Below are 21,800 nucleotides of genomic sequence, written 5' to 3' on the forward strand. Positions count from 1 at the left end.
GTTGGGGTTTTTTAATTGGGGGAGGGTGGTATCATCCGCCCTTGCTCCAACAACTTGGACCTGAGTCAGAAAAGTGACTCAGAGGACCTAAGCAAGCGTACTGAGTTCCTTTCTGATTCTCAGAAACTGAGGGTCAGGTGTGGATCTCACAAGCCACAGGTATAGTCTTTCCCACACATTGCTGGACTCCCCAGCAAGCTGGGCACTTGGAGAGTCCTTGTGCTGCACACAAGCAGTGGAGAGGGAAAGCCTGAAACCTTCGGACTGGGTGTCAGTTCACTTTCTAGTAACTGAGCACCAGTGTATCTTCTCCACACACCTGGGAACAGGGAGAATGGCCAGCATTCTTGGGTGTGCATTTATGATACCCATGGTTGGGGCAGAGTGGTGATGTGCCTATCCCAGTGCACATAATTCATGCCTGTTTCTGAAAGCAGAAATGTGAGATTATTTTTGGCCAGAGCTCAGTTGATTTGGGTTAGTGCGTGCACGCAGTCTTCTGCTGAAGGCAAGTGAACCAAAGTATTCCTCAGTGACAAGGTGTGTTAATGCCAAAGGCAACCTGCCAGCTGTTGATGCTTGAACCTATTGATGCTTAACCAGCAGCTGAGAGAGTGTGAAAGTTCCCTGCTGGCCCCTGGGTTGCCGCATTTGCTCAGGTGCTCTCAAGCTCTGCAGAGTGGGGTGGTGGAGATGCAGGGGAGGGGAAGGGGGCTGCCATCTGAGCGCCAGCCTCCTGCTAGGATGCAGGGAAGTGCTTTAATCTACACTGCTGCAGCAGTGTGAGGTCTGGGGATTTGAATGGAGGCGGGGGAGGGATGCAAAAACCAAAGCGCAGGATTTGGAAGGTCTGGTACAGGAGGAGAGAGCCCAGTTCCCTGTGCAGTCTGTTAGCCTGCTGCTCCACAAATACTCTCTCGTTTCTATCCTTTTTAGGTGAGTGATGCGAAGCACTCACTGCTAGAGTGCCCATTTGGGACAGGCATGGCAGAAGTACCCTATGTATCCTAGGACCCGCTTCTTCTTGCGACAGTCATCATCATGGATGTATCTATTGAAGTCCTTTCAGAACCTGGGAGTGCTACTCTGCCTGCGTGGGAGTCCAGCTTTGAGGTTCAGGCCCCCTTTGGAGTGGGAGGCAAAAGGTTGTAGGCTTGAGTTCAGGCATTAAAGAGATAGTGATGCCAAACTCAGGTTTGCTCACATTCTGGACGAATTCACCCTCTCTGTATCCTTACCCCACCCCCACTCCCACTCCTACCCGGTTCCTCAGCAATGACCTCAAAGATAGGGAGTGGACTGCTGCCTCCCTCCTGCAGAAGTGTAAGTAGCTCCAGCTATGACGTTATGGAAGCTCGGGAAGCTCGGTCGGAGCTCTGATTGGTGGAGAGAGCTACTGCGGACCACCCCACGCACCCTCAGGATCAGAGAATAAGAGACCAGGGCTCTGGGGACAAGACGCCTACAGCCGTGTGTGTGCTCTTCTGGAGTGGACACTTCGCTCTCGCTGTTCCAACACTCGGGCTACCAGGTGAGAAACTAACTTCTCAACGCGTACAGCTCTCTTTCCTTTAGTTTATTTCCTTTTGGTTGCTCTTTTTGATGCAGTATTTCACACTGTAGTCCAAGTTGGCCTGGCACTCACTATATAGCTCAGGCTGGTATCATCTCAAACGCTAAGATTCTCCTTTCTCAGCATCCTAAGGATGCGGATTACAGGCGCAAGCCACTACATCCCTCTTTACTTGGGTCCCTTTGCTGTCCTGGTTCCTTATCATTCCACATCCATTTCCGCCTTCCTGCAGCCGGTGCTCCAGTCAGAAAGTACAGTCCTGACATTTTTCTCTTAACTAAAGTAAGTGGGACCCTTACAACTACTCAGCAGCACTGGAAGCTGGGCGACCCTATCTAGGGGCGTCTGTGGCCCCCTCCTTGAGGGAAGGTGGTCTTGCCGCATCCTAACCAGTTTTAGGTCCTTGGATTCGGGATTGGGGAGCACAGATCTTTTCTCTCAGATGTTTCCAGCCTTTAGCAAGCATGTGGGGCTCGCTGCGGGGAGGAGTCCAGCACCAGCTCCTAAACTGCTTGTCTGCGGTTCTGAGAAAGTTTAACGGGGACTTAAAAAAAAAAATCTCCCAACTCTGCAGATGGAGAGAGGGGGATTAGTTCCAAGTGATCTTTCCTCCCCAGGGCAACCTGAAATCAGGTTGGGTGATTATAATAATTTCAACCTGTTAGAAGTCCTTAGTAGCGGGACAGCAAGGCGCAGGGATCTCTGTGTGGTTTTTGGTTTCTTCACAGATGAGAGCAAAAGGGGCGTGGCACGTGTGTTCTCCTGAAAGCTGGGAGCAAATGAGTGCTGGTAGCTCCTCCTTGTTCTTAAACAGAGCAAAAACTGCAAGCCATATCTATCCTCACCCACTCGTTTCTGCCCTATCAAGCCACTCACCACACTGCATCTTTTGAGAGATGCAGTGTGGTAGGAGAACTAGAACTTGGGTCTATAGTCCTGAGCAATCGGACCATTCTTCTCTTCTTACAGAGACATCATGGACTTCTGGAAGTTCTTTCCTTTTCTGGCTCTCAGCAGCATATGGGTCCTGTGCCTGGCCAGCGGCCTCCAGGCCGCCCCTTTCAGGTAAATTAACCTGAATCAGGAGTGCAATCTGGCTCTCCTCCTGCTGAGCCTAGGGTGTGTCAACTCTGGCTCTGTAGCCCTACTTGGTTATTGGTAATTCAGCGCCCTCATGTGGTCACTGGCCTAATGACCAGACCACTAAGCCCCTAGGGATGAAGCAAGGGCTAGGAAGCGTGGCTTCTTGTTTGGGGAGGAGATAGGCAGGGAATCAGAACCTGCACTGGCTTTGCTACCTCCACAGGTCAGCTTTGGAGAGCAGCCTAGACCTGGGCACCCTCAGCGACCAGGAAAAACACCTCTTGCTTGCTGCCCTGATGCAGGACTATGAGCAGATGAAGGCCAGGAAGCTGGAACAGGAGGAACAGGAGACTGAGGGCTCCCGGTAAGTCTCCTCCCCATCTGACCCCCACATATTCAGGAGGACCAGAGAGGTAGAGAGACACCGGCTAGCAGTCCAAGGAACTAAACTTGAGTCCCAGCCTCCCACAGAGCTTCCAGTGCCACCAGGGGGGCTCATAGTTGTTAGACACACTATAATGTTGTTTCTCCTGAAAACTCTTGGGAAAGGAAATGAGGAGAAGTAGAAGGGATTTAGATTGCACTGATGGGGAAACATTGCTGAACCAGCTGAGGTAGGACTGGTAAGTGCGATGCCAGGGGATGGACTAGACTATCAAGAAGCTTTAAGAGCTTTGAACATTTGTTGCTCTTTCAACTGTCAAGGAGCCTTCATTCCACACTTACAAGGAAAAGTTGTAGGGGTAGAGGGGTCTGAGACAGGTAGCACAGGATCTGAGGTAGGTACGAGGCATTCATAGATGTGTACACATGGTTACAGGGTCAGCTGCCCATGTGCTCCTAGCCCTGAAAGAGACCAACTCTGGCCTGGTTCCAGCACTACCCAAGGAAAAGCATATGTCGACCTGCCCCCCCTGTCCCCTGCCCCCTAGCCCCTGACAGCATGAAAGACAAACAGCACATAGAATGCCAGAAAGAGTCACCCCTTTTCTTGGCCCTTTCCCACACAGTCCTGGCTTACTGCAGCTCTGAGCCTTCCCAATGGAGTTTGTGAGAACTCTACCTATACGATCTCCTGCCTCAGCTTCTAGTCCCCCTGCCTAGTTAAGCCTGCTGACTGCCCATAAGGCCAGCTGCTGGTATGTAGTGCTGCTTGACATGTCTTTGCTGCCTGCAGTCTGGACAGCCCCAGATCTAAGTGGCATGGGATCTAAGTACACGAGTTCTGGGCGTGTAGGCGCCGGATCTGAACAACAGGGTCTGGACAACATTCCTGCCCTCTCTGCGATGGACTCCAGGCCTGAAACACCGTGACGAGAACAGAACACAGCAGGTGGCTTGCAGAAGGCCCATTGCTTTTGGGTTGAAGTGTCCAGGTTGCCACTGGAACCCTCTGGGTCCTCCCTGGTGTCCTCTCTTGGTCCTTCTTTTGAATCTGTTGCATGTGCATTTCTCTGCAAGCTGGCAACAGCAGCTTTAGTGTGTCTGAGAATGTTAGTAATCAGAGTGGAAAGGGCAAGAACCAAAGTCAGAGGTAGTGAGGGAACCTTCTGGAGCCTTTAGATAGCGGTTCATTACCTGCTCCTTAAGATTGAAATGAGCATATTCCTTACATCTCTTATTTTCCTAGAAGAATCAGAGTTGTAGTGATCATTGCTTTGGTCAACATCTGAAGAATCTGAGCCAGGGCCTAGGAAAGAGCCTTAGTTTCAGGGGAGCTGGGCACAGGGCTTGATGGGCCCTCTCTGTGACAGAGCAAGGGCATCAAGCATGCTAAGAATCAGATAAGCCCTTCTGAGCTGATGCTACAAATGCTGTTCTTAGCTTCAGCAAGGTAAAAGGGTTTTTGGTTGTTTTTTTTTTTTTTTTTTTTTTTCTTCTATTTGGTGATGGTTTGAGAAAGAGTTTCTGGCAAAGACTCTCAGGTCATTTCCCTGAACAGCTTCTATAAATGCACTTAAGAGAAACACTTACAGTTAAGTGGTATGTTGGAGGACTGCAGTTCCAGGGGGTAGGAACTCCCCAGATCTCACTGACAAGACTTGTCTTCTTCTTCCATCCTGAATATCAGTGTCACTTCCCAGAAGAGATCCTGCAACACTGCCACCTGTGTGACCCATCGGCTGGCAGACCTGCTGAGCAGATCAGGAGGTGTGCTGAAGGATACCTTTGTGCCCACCAATGTGGGCTCTGAAGCCTTCGGCCGGCGCCGCAGGGACCTTCAGGCCTGAGTAACTAGCGGCTCCTGGAAGAAGGTGATTTTGTACTCAGGATTGGGAGAGGAAGGATTTGGGAGCTAAGATCCACATTATGAAGCCCACCGACTGTTGTAGGACCCTGGGGTCCTATATGTTTAATACTAGCTCTCTTCCTGAGGTAGTAAGTTCCTTCTCAAACTGAATTTGGAAACGAAATCAGAAAGGCAGGACACATTGCATAGAAGCAGTGCCTTGTTGCTGAGAAGAGAGAAAAATGCTGCCTGGATTTGGACAGGGAAGGACCTGCAAACCTTACCCAGTGCCATGCCTCACACATGGGCCCAGCTTCGACAGGGCTCTACTGTTGGTTGGTGTTCTCCAGCTCAAACCAGAGGGTTATCAGCAAGTCACTACCAAGATCTTTATTATCTTTTCTGCTTCTTAGACAGTCTCAAATAGCCCAGGCTGGCTTCCTTCTCAGAACATAGAGCTGGCTTTGAATTCCTGACCTCCTGCCCCAACTTCCAAGTGCTGAGATTGCATTTCGAGGTCTCCAAAACACCTAGTGCCACTTCCCATACTAATAGGGACAGCGTCACAATCCTCCTCACACCCCATATTCAGAATTCATGGATGCAGCTTAGTGGAGGAGCCATTTGTATAAGTCAGCACTGTTAGGGATGTTCATAGCTACTCACGTGTCTGTGTCCTTTCTCTTTCCCTTATTTTCATTCCTTCCCTCTCTTCTTTCCTCTCCTTTTGCCTTTTCTTCCTTTCCCTTTTTTGTTTCTCTTTATCTCAGGTTACATAAAGTTGAACTCACCATGCCTATTAATTTTTTTATTAAACAACCCGATGAGAAGACCTCAAGGACAATGTGTATGTTTGCATCCTGATAGATAATGAGGGAAACCACCATTGTTACTTAAAAGGAATGAAATCAAGTATAAATGAGTTATTTCTGTGTTTGTTTGCATCATTTTTATACTGAGTCTGTGGCCAGTCAAATATGATGGTGTCTCCCACTGGCATCCTTTGCAGCAAACCAAATAAGTTCTCTAAGAGCCATCCAGCCGAGGGTAGCAGCTTTGTTGAACCTTAGGGAGATGTGAAATCACTGCCTCTTGTAGCCACTGGGGACCTGTGGTAGAGGAGATGCTGTGCCTTTATGTCTCAGAACATGATTGTAAATTTATTTAAGGAAATGTCAAATTGTACCATTTGTGAACTTCATCAAAATTAAAACATATTTTGGATACATTTTTTTTTTTTTGAGTCTGTGGTGGTCCATTTCAATGTGTTTTCCTATGTGGTGGTGATAGTAGTAGTAGTAGTAGTAGTAGATACTTTTTTTTAAAGATTTATTTATTTATTATATGTAAGTACACTGTAGCTGTCTTCAGACACTCCAGAAGAGGGCTATCTTCTTACGGATGGTTATGAGCCACCATGTGGTTGCTGGGATTTGAACTCTGGACCTTCGGAAGAGTAGTTGGGTGCTCTTACCAACTGAGCCATCTCACCAGCCCAGTAGATACTTTTGAGTGTCTAGTATATTTATTGTTATAAGCAATTGTGATATACCTGTGAATTGACTTAATCTTCATGGCCAAGCCATAAGAAGATACTCACATTTGAGGAGATAAAGGCATGAAGAGGTGAGATTCAAGGTCACATTAATAAACTGTGATAGGTCTGTGATGGTATTTAAGCACACAGTAGAAGCCACCATGCCTTATGTTTTTAACAATGGTTCTGATATTTTCCAGATATCTGTGAACCATCCTTAGGCTTTCTTGCCTGAGATGGTGGAGCCTTATATTCTGGAGACACATTAAAAAATGTAGTCGTATAACGTCCTGATATAGTATAATGAAGTCTTTCATACCCCTTAATGGGTTTCAAGAACAATCAGTAATAGCGATGCTACTCTACAGTCCATCTCTTCTCCTATCCAATGTACTGTTGTATCAACACATCTATAAAGATTTCACCTTGCATTATTAAATGGCAAAGATGCTGAACATAACCAAATACTATTTATCAAGGAAAATAGGTACATTCATTGTATTCCTTAACTCTTTATTCTAACACAAACAGTAATGGTTTAACCTTCCCCAGATATTTATACTTTCACATATAAGATCTTGACTGATACTAAGTTTTTGTATTGCTTCTGGTTCATATCTTAAGACTCATTTGATGTAGAGGTTCCTCTCCATCTGTTTATCTCTTACAACTAATTGGCAAGAGAGACTAGATTATCTGTGCAAGAGTTTCTCCATTGCTGTGGTGAAGTTGACATGTAGTTTCTGTGACTTGACTGGCAGACATCGAGGGAGTGATGCAGAAGAAGCTGATGAGGCTGGAGATGAAGGTGACAGATCGTGTAGGGTTCTATAAGGCATCTAAAAGACTAGATTTCTATTGGTTCTAGTTGACAAAAAAAATTACATTGGATATCTTAACTGGAAGTATTTAATATAGCAGTGGCACAAATAGCTGTTAGAGTGCTGGAAAGGCCAAAGAGAACATGAAATACAGAGGTCACCATCTGTGGCCTAGAGGAAGGAGAACTGAGAGACTGAGAAGATTCTTAGTCCACTGAAAAGGGAAATTAGCAGATGCCAGTCTCTCTTAGTTGGGTACTGGGTGATGCAAGACTGTTCTAAGAATGCAGATGCAGATATACCTTGGGTGGGCAGGGGAGGAGATGAATCCAGGATGTTTTAGAAATTCAGAAAAACTAAACCAAGCTAGGAATTAGAAACAACTTCAATGCCAGAGTAAGTCAGTGTGTGAATGGTGTTGGCAGAAACAGAAATTGAGATTGGAAGGAGCCAGATCCTTCTTGGGTTGGGCTTCTGAAGTTCTTTTAGGAACTCCAACTGAGAGAGTCCAAAGGATCTAGCTGGTAAGAGAAAATGTGTCTGGCAGAGTCCCAGCCCTGGGCTCTCATTTCAGTTGTGTAATTTTATATTTACATACTGAAAAGTTCATTTATTTTGGTGCGTGCTCTGGGAGCAAGTCCTTGAGCCATGGAGTCAGCACAATGAGGACTTAAAGCAATTACATCCCTTGCCAAATCCTCCAGTTTCCCTTAGCTCTCAGCTGCTCCCTCACCCAGTCTCTGCTGATCCAGATTCATTGACTAGACTCCGTCAGAGTGTCGAGTCAGTGGAGTCAGTATGAAGTCTTGAGTCTGGCTTCTTTTCCTTCACAGAATGCATTTGAGAGTTTCCTATGTCATAATATTTATCACTTAATCGCCAAGTCGTAGAACAATTGTAGAGATGAATCCTAATCCATTTCTTTTCCCACTGAATGACACTTGGGATGGTTGTAGCTTCTGAGATGGTAAATGTTCATGGACAACTTTTGAGGTGATGGTAAACCATGTGGGCTCAATGAAGATCCTGCAAAGACACGCCCCATTTTAATTATTAGAACTGATGAAATGTTACTTTCTTTTTTAAGCAAAAACTTTAAGAAAACACACAGAGACCGTGATGTGAAAGAAGAGGCAGAGAGGAACAAAACAAGAAATGAAGTGACCTCCGCCCAGAGGTCCAGTAACTGTTACTAACAGAAGCTAGGAGTGTGGGGTCCAGAGACCATCCCTAGCCCCCAGAAGGAGTGCAGACCTTCCTAGTAGCTGCGTCTTTAGACCTTTGGTCTCTAGAACTGAGAAAACAAATTGCTGTTGTTTGTTTGTTTGTTGTTGTTATTGTTGTTTTGCTTTTGTCATTTGTTTGTTTTAGTGACTTTGTAGCAACTTATTATGGCAGTCCCAGGAAAATAATATATTCACCTGGTTTATTTTAGGTAAATACGTGGCAGAAGGTTTTCCAGGCCATTTGGTGGGTGTGTATTTAAACTTAATAATAATAATACTGTTCTGCATTCTCACCAGCCACGCATGGAAGTCCTGGTATTTCTAAAATAGCTGTGTATATGACAATGGGTTTAATTTGAATTCACCAATCATTAAAGGTGTTTTCCCCCTGTACTTACTTAACATTTGTTTATTATTTTTGTTGAAGTTTTAGTTGATGATGTAGTTTACTATTGCTGAGCTTTGAAATACATTATTTATATTATAAGTACAGGATTTTTGTAAGATACACAATTTCAATTATTTGCCTCTGATTTTTAAATCTTTTTTCATTTTCTTAGTATATTTCAGAGAGGACAAGTTTTTAACTTTTTATGAAGTCCAACTTATTGATATTTTTTAAATTTATGAAGTTTACTTTGAGTTTCCATCTAAGAACTCTTTGTCTAACCCAAGGTCATGATGTTACAATGATTGTGTTTTCTCATAAAAAAGTACAATCTTGTGTTTTACATTTGGGTCTATGATACTTTCCAGGTTAGTTCTAGTGTAAGACAGGAGATGTAGGACAGAGGTCTCTTTGTCCTTTGTGCTTGTGGATGTGTCTCTGGATTCCCGTCTGGGCTCCTTGATATCTGGTCACCATATTGCCATTTCATCCGTCACCTTCATCCTGTGGATGGAAGCAAGAGTGAGGGCAGGCACTGATAATACTTTCCAAAGTTATTTTGGCTATTTCAGATAATTCTCATTTGCTGATACATTTTGGAGTTAGCTTGTAAGTCTCTACAAAACTTCTGGTGAGACTTTGATCATGAGTCCTGTTAGATTAGAAGATCTTTGTAGGAAGAATTAGTAAGAATTAAGTTGATTAATTCATGAGCTATTTAGGACTTCAGTTTTTCCCATTAGTAACTTTTTTATCTTTGGCATGAAGATCTTGCTAGATTTGTAATTATTGCATTTTTGGTGCTGTGAAAATGGTACTTAGATCTATTTAAGTTTTAAGTTGTTCATTGCTAGTGTAAGACATTCTAAAAGACTGACCCTGAGTTTTATGATCCTGCAAAGCTCACACATACATTGCACTAAGTTCTATTGTTGTTTGTTTGGTTTTTGTTGTTGTTGTTTTGTTTTTTGTTTTCTTTTGTTTTGTTTTGTTTTGCTATTTTTCTACACTTGATCCTAGTACAAGGCCAAGAAGTCACATTCTGTGATGTTCTGTGAGAAGTGTCACACTGTGAGGGTCCCTATAAGAAGTGACATACTGTGAGGTTCTGTAAGAAATGAAACACTCTGTGACATTTCTGTGCAGACACTTTCTGCTAGTTGAGTCACTCTATTTTATTTTACTTTTTCTTTTAAGCTGACATACTTCTTGGGAGGTCTCAAACCCCAGACAAAGCTGAGGTGCCTTCCTAACATATCAAAGCAGACCTGGTACCCAGTTCTAGAATCCCTCAGCCTCTTCCTGTTACCTTAAACTTCCTACTTTGGGGCCTGTGTGGGGCTTCCCTCCCCTCCAGATGCCCTTCTCTGTATAATCCAGCCTTTACCTTCCTGGCCTCTTGGTCTGCACCCCAACCCCTACCCAATCATCATCATCATCATCATCATCATCATCATCATCATCATCATCATCATCGCATGGCTCAGTATGGTCGTGTTCACTCTGGGCTCTCAGATGTCCCCATCTCTCGCTATGCCTTCTGGGCTCTTGGATGTCCCCATCTCTCGCTATGCCCTCTGGACTCTCGGATGTCCCCATCTCTCGCTATGCCCTCTGGGCTCTTGGATGTTCCCATCTCTCGCTATGCCCTCTCCTTTTTATCCACAATCAAACTTTTCCTCTCCCAAACCTAGGAGCAGTCTTTCCCTTTCCTTTTTTCTTTTTCTTTTTTATTCACCTCTCATTTGTCTTTCTGAACCTAACACATTTGCCTGGACCTTGTGGCTTAATACCCATCCCTTCTTTGCAGAAGAAACATAACTACAAGTTCTTTGATACTATGCTCTCTAACACATGACATCAAAAGTCCCCTTCCTCATTCTACTCTATTTAGTAAAGTCCTTCTAAGAAATAAAACGTGGTAGAGGAAGTAAAAATGACATGTGATATCCTAGTAGATGTAAGTATTGTGGCTTCTTCCTGACTTTCTTTGATTACTGACTCAACTTGTGATGGTATTTAAGCATCCTGCAAGAGGTCTATATAGCAAGGAACTGAGGTTGCAATGAGGCTGCCAGCAGATCCTCTAAAGTCATCACTAGATGACTGAAACCTCATGGCAGACCCAAAGCAAAAGCCACCCAGCCAAGCATCCCCAGTTCTTGACCCACACAGACTGAAAAGATACTGGTTGTTTACAGACTCTACATGTTGGAATAATTTGTTATGTAGCAATAAACAATGGCATCTATTATAATGATAATTATGTTTATTATTAAGGATGTCCTTTGTTACAAAGATTTGCTTATCATTTCCTGAAATAGTTCCATAATTTTAGCTCTCATATTTAGGTCTCTGATGTACTTTTGGTTGATTTCTGTCTACGGGTACATATTCATTCTTTTTGCATGTGAATATCCATTTATCTCAGCAGACTCTATTGAAGGAATGATTCTTTCCTGGATTGAATAGCTCTGGGAACATCACTGAAAAATCAATAGACCATAGTTGTTCATATTTATTTCTGTATTTTCAACTATATCTCACTGTTAAAGCTTATTTGCTTATCAATAATCCACATGTCTCACTATTGTAGCCTTGTTTTAAACTTTTGAATTGGGAAGTATGAGTTCTCCACCTTTCTTCTTTTTTCAAGATATTCTTGGATCTTCAGAATCCTCTCTGTTGTCATACTAATTGTAGAATCATTTGCCTATTTCTGCAAAAGAAACAGTAAAAAAAAAAATTTTTTTTTATAGGGATTCTGTTGCATCTGTATGTCAGTTTAAGGGTTGCTTACATTATAAAGCATTGTATTTTCCAATTTGTGAGCACAGCATTAATTTGTAGTTTTTAATGAACCAATAGTTTGGTTTGGATTTATGTTGTACCCACTGTCTTTGTTAGGTTTTGTGAACTAGAGTCAGCTAGGAAAAAGAACCTCATTGACAAAAGGCCTCCCATCAGAGTGCCTGCAGGACATTGTCTTGAGTAGTGATTGGTGTGGGAGGGCCTATCTCACAGTGGGAGGTGCCACACAAGGTCAGGTGGTCCTGTGTTGTATAAGAAAGTCTCGGCATGAGCTCTTGCCTCCAGGTTCCTGCCTTGAAATCCTGCCCTGACTTCCTTCATGTTGGAATGTGATTGGAACATGAAAACTGAAATAAACCCTTTCATTCCCAAACTGCTTTTGGTCAGAATGTTATCAAAACAATAAGAAAACTAAGAAAACCAAAGGTCATGGTTTGGAGGTCTGCCCCCTAAAGGGGTGGTATTATTGGAACCTTTAAGAATTGAGATCTGTGGGAGGTCCTTGGGTCATTAAGGCACCTGATTAGATAAAAATAAGTATATTTTTGTAGGAACCTGATTAGTTTGAGCAAGAGAAAATTGCTATAAAACCTGAGGAAACTTCTGAGTTTTTCTTTTGTTTCCTAAATAGAATGTGATTTCTTATTTTTGTTTTGCCATGGCTGTACACTATGATGCTTAATGCTTGTTCTAATTGCTTATTGCTAGTTTCTGGAAATACAATTCAACTTGTATAATGATCTTGTTTTCTGCAGCCTTGATAAACGTGTTCATTTGCTCCTTAGGATTTTCTGTATATAAGATAGAAGATAATGCTGTCTACAAGTAAAAGTAGCTTTAGTTCTTTCCAATTTGCTTGGATGTCTTTTGTTTATTTAGTTTTTCTCATTTCTTTCTTTGGTAAGAACATGTAATAGAACACTGGGTAGAAATCACAGAAGTGAGCATTCTTGCCTTGTTTCCTTTCTTAAGGAGAGAGTTTTGAATATTTCACGTTAAGTGTAATATTGCTTGCACATCCTTCATAGATGCCCTTTTTAGTTTGGGAGATTCTTTTTGGTTCCTGTGTAACTTAGTGTTTTCATCCTGAAAGGGTGTTGGAATTTAGGAATTTTTTTTCTGTATTCAATTGGATCATTGCTTTTCCATTCATTTTATTTATTATACTGATTTTAAACTACCACTAATTTGGTCATGATTTACATTTTGCTGGATCCAGTTTATTGGTAATTTTGTTGATGGTTTCTGTGTTCTCATTTTAAACTGCTTATTGGCTGATAGTTCTATTTTTATCTCAGTTTGAAATCTGATCTACCAAGGTCTTCCCCAAATGCATTAAGAGGAATGTTCTGTGGGAGGTCAAGGAAGTAGAACCCTCATGTATGGGGTTAGTGCCCTTATCATGAATTCCAGGCCAGACCTTCTCTCCCTTCCATCACGTGAGAACACAACAAAAAAGGTACAATCAGGGAGAACACTGGATCTCAGTCTCTGATGTGCCCGCCTAAAGATCAGTGCTGAAAAGTTGTTGCTTCCACCCAACCAGGTTAAAGTGATTTGGTTACAGTCCAAAAATGCATGTTTGTCTGTTGGGTGAGCTCTCAACCACTGAGTCATCTCTCTAGCCTACATGAGGTTTCTTTATAAACTAATTTACAAAACACAAAATTGTATAGACTAACGGGATGCCATGTGATGTTTTTAGTATAGCAATATATTGTATAATATTTAAATCTGGCTAAGTATACCTGTTTCCTCAAACACTGGATGTTTCTTTACAATGAAAATATTCAAAACTCCTTTTCTAGCTTATTGAAATGTACATTAGAATTTTTAAAGGCTTTAAAAAATACTGTCTTCTCTGATTTCTCATCATTTAAGCCTCATCCAGGAGTTGGATCAGTCTGTGCTTCATGGGCTTTTTTTTAGCTTTCCTTTGTGCCAAGTACAGTATTTCTTCTCAGCTTGCTCCTCTACCAGACAGAGGCTGTTCCATTGGCCTCCCTGTCCTTCCTGCTCCGTGCTGTCTGTGCGGCTCTATTCTATGTGAGCTGGGCTATAAAAACTGGCGGAGATTGCAGGAGCTTGCTTCATGCATTCCCAGGAATCCTCATAGCTTTGAGTTGTGTCCAAACCAGTCTGTGGTCACCTTGCTGGTCCCTACACCTGCTGTCTCCTTGCCATTGGGTTACTGATAAGGAAGGGTGTAAACCTCCCTTTAAGGTGTGGGATCTTTTTGTTCCTCAAATATTGGAGCTATGAGCCAAGTGACTACATTTTCTTTTCAAAGACTCATGAAAATGTTTGCATTTACCAAGAGTATTTTATTGGCTTCAAAAAATGGTAAAATAGTTATGCGAATGTTTATACAATCATTGGTTTAATTTAATCCAGATATTATGTGGCTGTGTAGAAATTATAGTAAATGTGAGATATAGGTAGATTTTTAAAAGACACAGGGAGAAGACTTTACAAAAATGGAAATTTGGGTGATGGGTAGCATATTAAAATAGCCTTCCTCCCCAATTGCAGTTTCTTTTCCACCAGGGGGCGCATCAGCATACTGTCAGCTTGCTTTACCAGGCTCCCCTCTGCCCTGTAGGGTCCAAGACAAGTCTCCCACATTCATCTCAAATACTTCCTATGTCCCTTCCCAAAGGCAATTATCTCTTAAGGACACACAGAACTCTGAAGGTAGCTGAGAATCTTTAGAGAAAGGGGAGGGAAGGCTGGAAGGTTGCTGTTGTCTGGGAGGCTTTGCCTGAGAGGCCAGGAATAAGTGAAAAGGGAAGTGGAGGTGAGACCACTGCGCTGTGCAGTCTTGATTACCTCAAAATGACAAAGGCTGGGGCAGGGGTGGAGGGGGCCACATGTGGGTACAGGGGCAGGAATGGAGGGACGCAGAAGTGGGGTGCATCAGCAAAATGAGTGAGTTCCCTACATTTTGTCAGGACTGCTCTCCTCCTGAGCGTATCTTACTAAGGCTTACTATGTTAGAATGCTGTCTGTGCTCAGAGGAGACTTAGTGACTTCCTGGTTGGAGTTGGGGAGTGATTGAAGGTAAAAATAGGGACATTTGTGGAAGAGTTAGTCGGGATTGAGTGTAGAAGTACGACTGAGGCTTGCTTTTTAGTTAAAAAAAAAAATTAAAAAGTTTGGCTTTCTAATGATAAAGTGACACATATATTTGATACACAAAATTGGAAGAGCATAAGAAAAGAAAAGAAGCTTTTGTTCTTCGATTATCATATCACCTAGAGAAATCCACCATTATCAGTTTGGTATAACGGTTGGGGAAGTTGTACATCATCGGTACAGTTATTACAAAGGAGTGCAGAGATTCCTTAAAAAGATAAATACACTATGTCTCAGTAACCCAACTACTGTGTGCATATCCAAAGGAGACGAAGCAGTGTGTGGGGAGGATATTTGGCCCCTCTTCACTGCAGCTGCTCCTTTCGCAATGCTACAGAACACCCAAGTGTCGTCAGCAGATGAGATGATGAAGAGGTTCATATACACAAGGAATGCTATTCAGCCACAAAAGGATTTGGTCCTGTTACCAGTGACAGCATGGGTAAAGGTAGGGGACATGATACAAAATAAATAGACACACATAGACAGACGGGTCTCATGACCCACTTAGATGTGGAGTCCACTTACATATGAAGTCAGGAGTAGAACATTGGCTACCATCAAGGCAAAACTGGTCAAGGACAGAAAGTTATAGTCATGCAGAAGGGTGAATGTTGCTGCCATCACACAGAGTGGGCAGAGTTGGCATATCACTTTGTATGTATGAATGCCTTACCATAAAGAAATAGTAAAGGTGCAAGCTGGATGGATGCACTAGTTACTATGATTTGGCATTACACATCAGCAGATGTATCTAAACATCAGATTGTTTTGCTAAATGACATGCATCTTTACAATTATTCTTTTAATTTTAAATAAAGAAAAATTTAACGAATTATCCTTGTAGCAGATAGGGGTATACAGGAAGATTTTTAAAATTATCTTATGTACATATTTACAAAAATTAGATCATATCAAAGCTGCTTCTTGCTGGGCAGTGGTGGTGCATGCCTTTAATCCCAGCACTTGGGAGGCAAAGGCAGGCAGATTTCTGAGTTTGAGGCCAGCCTGGTCTACAGAGTGAATTCCAGGACAGCCAGGGCTATACAGAGAAACCCTGTCTTGAAAAACCAAAACACCAAAAAACTAAAAAAAAAAGTTTTAAGTCTTAATTATCAACTGGACAGAATCTAAAATCAATGGAAAACAGGATTCTGGGAATGCCTGTGGGATTATCTCATAGATGCTAGAAAGACCTGCTCATTGTGGGTGGTGTCATTCCCTACATAGGATCCTGGATTGTGTAAGTAGAGAAAGAGGCCAGAGCTGCAGAGGTGTGCACCACTTTCTCCTCCTGACTGTAGTTGTGATGTGACCAGCTGCAACCTACTGCCTTCACGTCCCCACCCTAACTGATGATGCCCTTGAATTGTGGGCTGGAACAAACCCTTTCTCCCTTAGAATAGTCCATCCAACAATAGGAAAAGAACTGAAGACATTCCCCTTCCCATTTTTCTGTTCTATTTTGTGTTCTTCTATTTTTCATTTTTAAAATTTCTTTTTCACTTTCTATTAAATGTGTTTCTCAGCATTAAGTTAATCAATCCCTTAAACACATAGAAATTGTTTCCAGACATTCATAAAAATACTGTAATAATCATATGTGGAGAAAATTCTTCCAAAATAATCATCTTTATTCCTTTAGGGAATGTAATTGGGTACAATCTGGGGTCTTCTTAATTTAATTTATATCTACTGTGATACCAAGTCTTATATTTCCTGGTAGTGGCACTGCTTAGTCAAATGACTTATAGGTAATGCACCATTTTGCATTCCTACTTGTGTAGTATAGGAGTTCTTGTCTGCTCCAGCTTCACCCTTTAGATACGTGGTCACATTCTGAATGAGTTTCAAAATGAGCAGATTCAGGGAGAGAGCTACATAGGTCATACCCATCAGCAGCAGGCTCTCAGGTTTATGAATGGGCAGAACAGACTGGGGGGGGCAATATCAGCTCAATGTGGAAGTACTTTTAGTCATATCTACTTAGGGTAGCACAGGGTCTCAGAAAGTGATAGGCAGCCTGTCCTTGGAGGTGTCCATCTTCAGAATGTTCTAGAAAGGTTTTCAGTATCTGGACCAAGGACCTTCAAGGCAGAAGGTAAACACACAGTCATATGACTATCTCATTTTAAATGTCTTGAGTCCAAGAGCCTTAATTAGGCCTTTAGTGCTGTCTGGAAATCACATTGTCATATTCCATGCCTATAGTCATTTGCTTTTCCCCTTACTTCCATCTCCTGGTGTCTCCTCATCCCTAACCTCCTGTCACCCGTATTATTTCCTATTTCACTTGGAGAATAGCATCCATCAGAGGAGAGTTCTCACAGGTTTCCCCCAAATACCCAGGGTCATCTGCATACACGCTCTCCTTTCTATGATTGACACCGTAAATCTTCTGTACTCCTAACTGTCTTTGTATCAGATCTTTCTCTATTACTGGTCTGGGAACACTCAAAGTCCAAGACTTTGCCCTAATCACAGTTGTACCCGAAATGATGTTCATAGAGCCAGACCTTTTGTTACTTAACTCTTGCCAGGCTGAATTTCATTCAGCAGTAGTGAAGTCACCATGAAGTAGCCAGTTTGCTTGGGAATGTTCATGTCTGTGAGTTTATGATGTGTGCCCATGTGTGTATGTATGTATGTATGTGTTTTTATGTGTGTGTGCAGGCACATATGTACCAAGGACACATGTGGAAGGCAGAGAAAAAGCTCATGTATTGGTCCTTGCTTCCTCCTTGGCTGAGCTGTGGTCTCTATAGTTGCTTGACACTGTGTATACCAGGCTAGCTGGCCCCTGAGCTTGCTGCTATTCCTCTGTCTCTACCTCCCATCTCATTGTAGGATCATTAGGATTACAGAATATGCTACTTCACCTGACTCTATATATGAGTTCTGGGGATTTGAACTCAGGTCTTCACACTTGTGCAGCAAGTGTTGAACCATCTACCCAGGCCACTTCCACATTCTTTTTTTTTTTTTTTTAAATTTTTGAGACAGGGTTTCTCTGTGTAGCCCTGGCTGTCCTGGAACTCACTTTGTAGACCAGGCTGGCCTCAAACTCAGAAATCCACCTGCCTCTGCCTCCCAAGTGCTGGGATTAAAGGCGTGTGCCACCACTGCCTGGAGACTTCCGCATTCTTATGGAGATTTGGTATGAGTAAATTCTGAAGGGTAAGCCTTCAAACTATGGATAGTGCTAATTTCATAGAATTTAAAGTAAACCAATCTTCCTTCCTTCCTTCCTTCCTTCCTTCCTTCCTTCCTTCCTTCCTTCCTTCCTTCCTTCCTTTCTTCCTTTCCTTCCTTTCCTTCCTACAAACTTCTAGGCTGGGTGTTTTGTGTTTTGTGTTTTTTGTTTTCCTTTGGGAGAGATCCTTTCTGGGCAATCACCCATCCATTCTTAATAATGAATCACAGGGTTGGCATTAAGACTTTTGAAGTATTCAAATTGTTAGATTTTTTTTTTTTCATCTCCCTGTCAAACTTTTCTGAACACTCCCACTGCGGCTGTTGATATGCACAGTATTACAACTGAAGCTCCTGACTCCCTGTAGGACAGGCCCTTACCCACAAGCTATAAATCTGGGCCTCTTAAGACCACTATGGTAATTTTAGAAGCTTTCTGGGTGGGTGTGTTCTTTAGTTGAGTGATTTCAATGGAATGGAGCCTGGGGATTTAGAGAGACTGGAAGTTTTGCTCTTTCTCTTGATTCTGGCTGTTACTCATTCATACTGTATGTCCTCTCCCATAGCGTCCAGCTCCGATCTGTGTCCGAGGAGCATGTCATTGGACCACATTAGCTAAATTCCCTTGCTCTTGCTTGGGTTCAGTTAACAGGACTGGAATGATTAGTTTTATTGTGTCAGCTGGACATGACCGATAGCCACTTGGGAAGAGAGTCTCACTGAGGGATTTTCTGTCAACAGTGGGCTGGCATGTCTTAGGATTGTCTTAATTGAATGTGAGTAGCTATTTCTGGACATGAAGGTCTTGACTGTGTGAGAACAGAGAACGTTGGCTAAGCACTAAACATGCATGCATTCAGTTCTTTGCTCATTTTAATGACTGGTTTTATTATTTGTGCCTGGGGGAATCTATAGAGATCAGAAGGCTATTGAGGGTCCCTGGAGCTGGAGTAAGGCAGTTGTGAGCCACTCAGCATGGGTGCTAGGAACTGGACACTGAAGTCTATTCCTCTGCAAGAGCAGCAAGCACTCCTAACTTGCGAACCATCTTTCCAGCCCCCCTTTCTATTCTTGACTATGGGTATGATGTGAGCAGCTGTCTCAAGCTCTTGCTGCTGTGGCTTCCCTGCAGTGATGGACTGTGATCTGGAACTGTAAGCTAAAATCAACCCTTTATTCCCATAGCTGCTTTTTGTTCAGATAGTTTATCAACAGTAATAGAAACAAACTAGAACAGGGTGCTGGCGGTATGGACTTGTTAGAGGAGGTATGTGGACGGAGAGCGAGCTTTGAGGTCTCAAAAGCCCACACCAGGCTTAGTCTCTCTCTCTGTCTCCCGCCTGCTGGATCAGGATGTAAAGCTTCCAGCCACTGCACCAGAGCCAAGCCTGTCTGCCTGCTGTGATGATCATGGACTCACCCTCTAAAACTGTAAAGAGTTCCCAATTAAATGCTTTCTTTTGTAAGAGTTGGCCCTGGTCTCTAATCCCTCTAGTAATTGACTGTAGCCATTTTTTTAAACTTGTTAACTTATTTTTTTTATTAGATATTTTCTTTATTTACATTTCAAATGTTATCCCCTTTCCTAGATTCCCCTCCGAAAACCCCCTTTCTCCTCCCCCCTCTCCCTACCATTTTTTTAAAACCAATAGTTTAAATTAAGGAACAAGCTTTGCACAACAAAGGCTGGTAAACTTAAGCACTCACTCCTAGACCTCGCTGTCCAGAATTTAACACTAAAATACATAGCAACAGATCAAACCTTAGCAGGAACTAACACTTGGTCCAGCTGTACCACTCCTGGTCATATACCCAAAGGAATCCCTAGAAGTACATGATAAAGACACCGACACACGCATATATTTGCTTTACTATTCGTGATAGCCAGATTATGAGACCAGTCTAGTGACCATCCAGAAAATACGATGTAAAGCCCAACCAACTCTGTTTTTGACAAGAAGCTCCATTTTGTGTGAGACTTGACCAGGAGCTAAACTCCAATTTCAGAAAGAAAATCACAAAGTCCACTTGAGCAAATATTCTACGGCAACACCCTCCACCCCTTAGCAACAGCTGGTCAGGCTACAACAGCAGGGTCAAGATATACATATAGATGGTCTAAGACATCCTACAGAAAATAGATACCATAAGGCACCAGCTCCAGGAACAGACCATTAGTCCCAGAAACAAGATCATAAAAACCCTTTCCCAAAGAGCAGCCTGGGGTTAACCACAAAATGGCGAAATATCCTACCTCAGAGTGGGTTATCTGTGCTGGGCAGTCGTCCTATCTTATCATATGGTTAAACATTCGTAGCCTAGGAATGCAGACCATTGACCACCTATGATACCCTAGCACTCACCAATGAAATTTTAGATTACCTAATCCTTCTAGAGAGTTCTCCCTGTTCCCTATAAGAAGAGCTACCTGCCTTTGTCTGGGGTCACCATTTTGGAATATGGTTCACCTCTGTATGCTGGTTGTTTCTGCATAATAAATGTTCTTTGTCTTTGAGTCTGGGGTCTTCCTCCAGCAATTTTCCGACCATTACAGTTGATATCTTTATTATTTTTCCTATCCCTAAGCAGACCTCATTACTTCAGTTCCATCATCCCGTCTTTCCCCTGGATGAGGAGAACATGCAAAACAGAGGAAACTCTGGGCTTAGTGTTGGTGAGATCAAAGTAACTTCTAGAATCAGGACACCTGAAGCTGTCCCCAGACCAAACAGAGCAAGTAAAGGGCCAGGAAGGTCCACCTCGTTGTCATTCCCTAAGCATCAAGACAATTAGAAGTTGCTCCCCTGTCCCTGGTGGCAGCTGTGGTCCTGCTGTTTCCTGAGAGGTGCTTTGGATTCATGGTCAAGGCTTGATCTGTGGGATTTCCATGGGAACATGGGGTTAAAGAGTCCACAAAGGAAGGACTGGGACTGGCTGTATGTGCTGGCCTTGCACTCCACAGGTCTTTCTTCTTTGACTTGAACCATCTTTGATCCATTATTTATGAGGTGGAAGCTACAGCCCCTCCTGCTACAACAGAGTCCCTCAAAATTTAGTGCGCACTGGAATTATCTGGAAGGCTTGTTAAAGCACACCTTCACCCTCTAATCTGCAGACACAGACCCAGTTAGTGGAAAGAAGAATCCATGATGCCTGCCATTTTCCTTTTCCTCCCACTATGCCTTATCCTCAGACAAGATGCCAAATGGGGACTAATCACTCAAGTATGCAACTCTGCAGTGGTGGTTTTCTAAGAGTGGCCTGCATTCCATCAGACAGGCAGATCTTAGGTCTCCCTCCAGACTAAGGAGTCAGACACCCAGGATCATCATCAGCCTGACCATCCTGATCACATATTGTGGCCCTGCCACAGTGACCTAAGCCAAGACATTTCCTCTCACCGAGCCTCGGTTTCCCTATCTCTCAAATGGGGGTTTGAGATGGAAAGTCTTTGTTGATCTTTGTCTCTCAAAGTAAGTCTGCATCAGAATTTTATGGGATGCTTAGAAACTGAGACCTGCAGGGCCCCTTGTGGAGCTGGTAAGTGGTTAATAACAGGTTTTCCAAAGCATAAGGAGGCAGAGAGAGACTAAGCAGTATTTGCCCAGGTCTGTGGTGTAAATAAATACTTCTACCATGGCCAAGTTCAAGCTAAGAATGTGAAATCCTGGCAGGAGTTTAAGGCATGGGGAGGAGGAGGGAAGGAGAAAGAGAGGAAGGGAGGGAGGGAGAAAGGATGGGAAAAAGGTATCCAGAAAGAGAGAGGGGGAGGGGCAGGGAGGGGAGAGAGAGAGAGAGAGAGAG

General features: G+C 43.1%; 1 protein-coding gene across 1 annotated transcript; it reads left to right on the forward strand.

The window, feature by feature from the left end:
* The first annotated feature begins 1,457 nt into the window (after positions 1–1,457).
* On the forward strand, positions 1,458–6,114 carry LOC110337998 (calcitonin gene-related peptide 2). The gene is made up of 5 exons (XM_021221133.1): positions 1,458–1,531; positions 2,543–2,638; positions 2,880–3,020; positions 4,728–4,911; positions 5,657–6,114. Exons 2-4 carry the CDS (start codon positions 2,550–2,552, stop codon positions 4,885–4,887), a joined length of 390 nt encoding a protein of 129 aa, XP_021076792.1. The 5' UTR covers positions 1,458–1,531; positions 2,543–2,549; the 3' UTR covers positions 4,888–4,911; positions 5,657–6,114.
* The last annotated feature ends 15,686 nt before the right edge of the window (positions 6,115–21,800 follow it).

This window comes from Mus pahari, chromosome 1, assembly GCF_900095145.1.
Source record: "Mus pahari chromosome 1, PAHARI_EIJ_v1.1, whole genome shotgun sequence".
Lineage (NCBI taxonomy): Eukaryota > Metazoa > Chordata > Mammalia > Rodentia > Muridae > Mus > Mus pahari.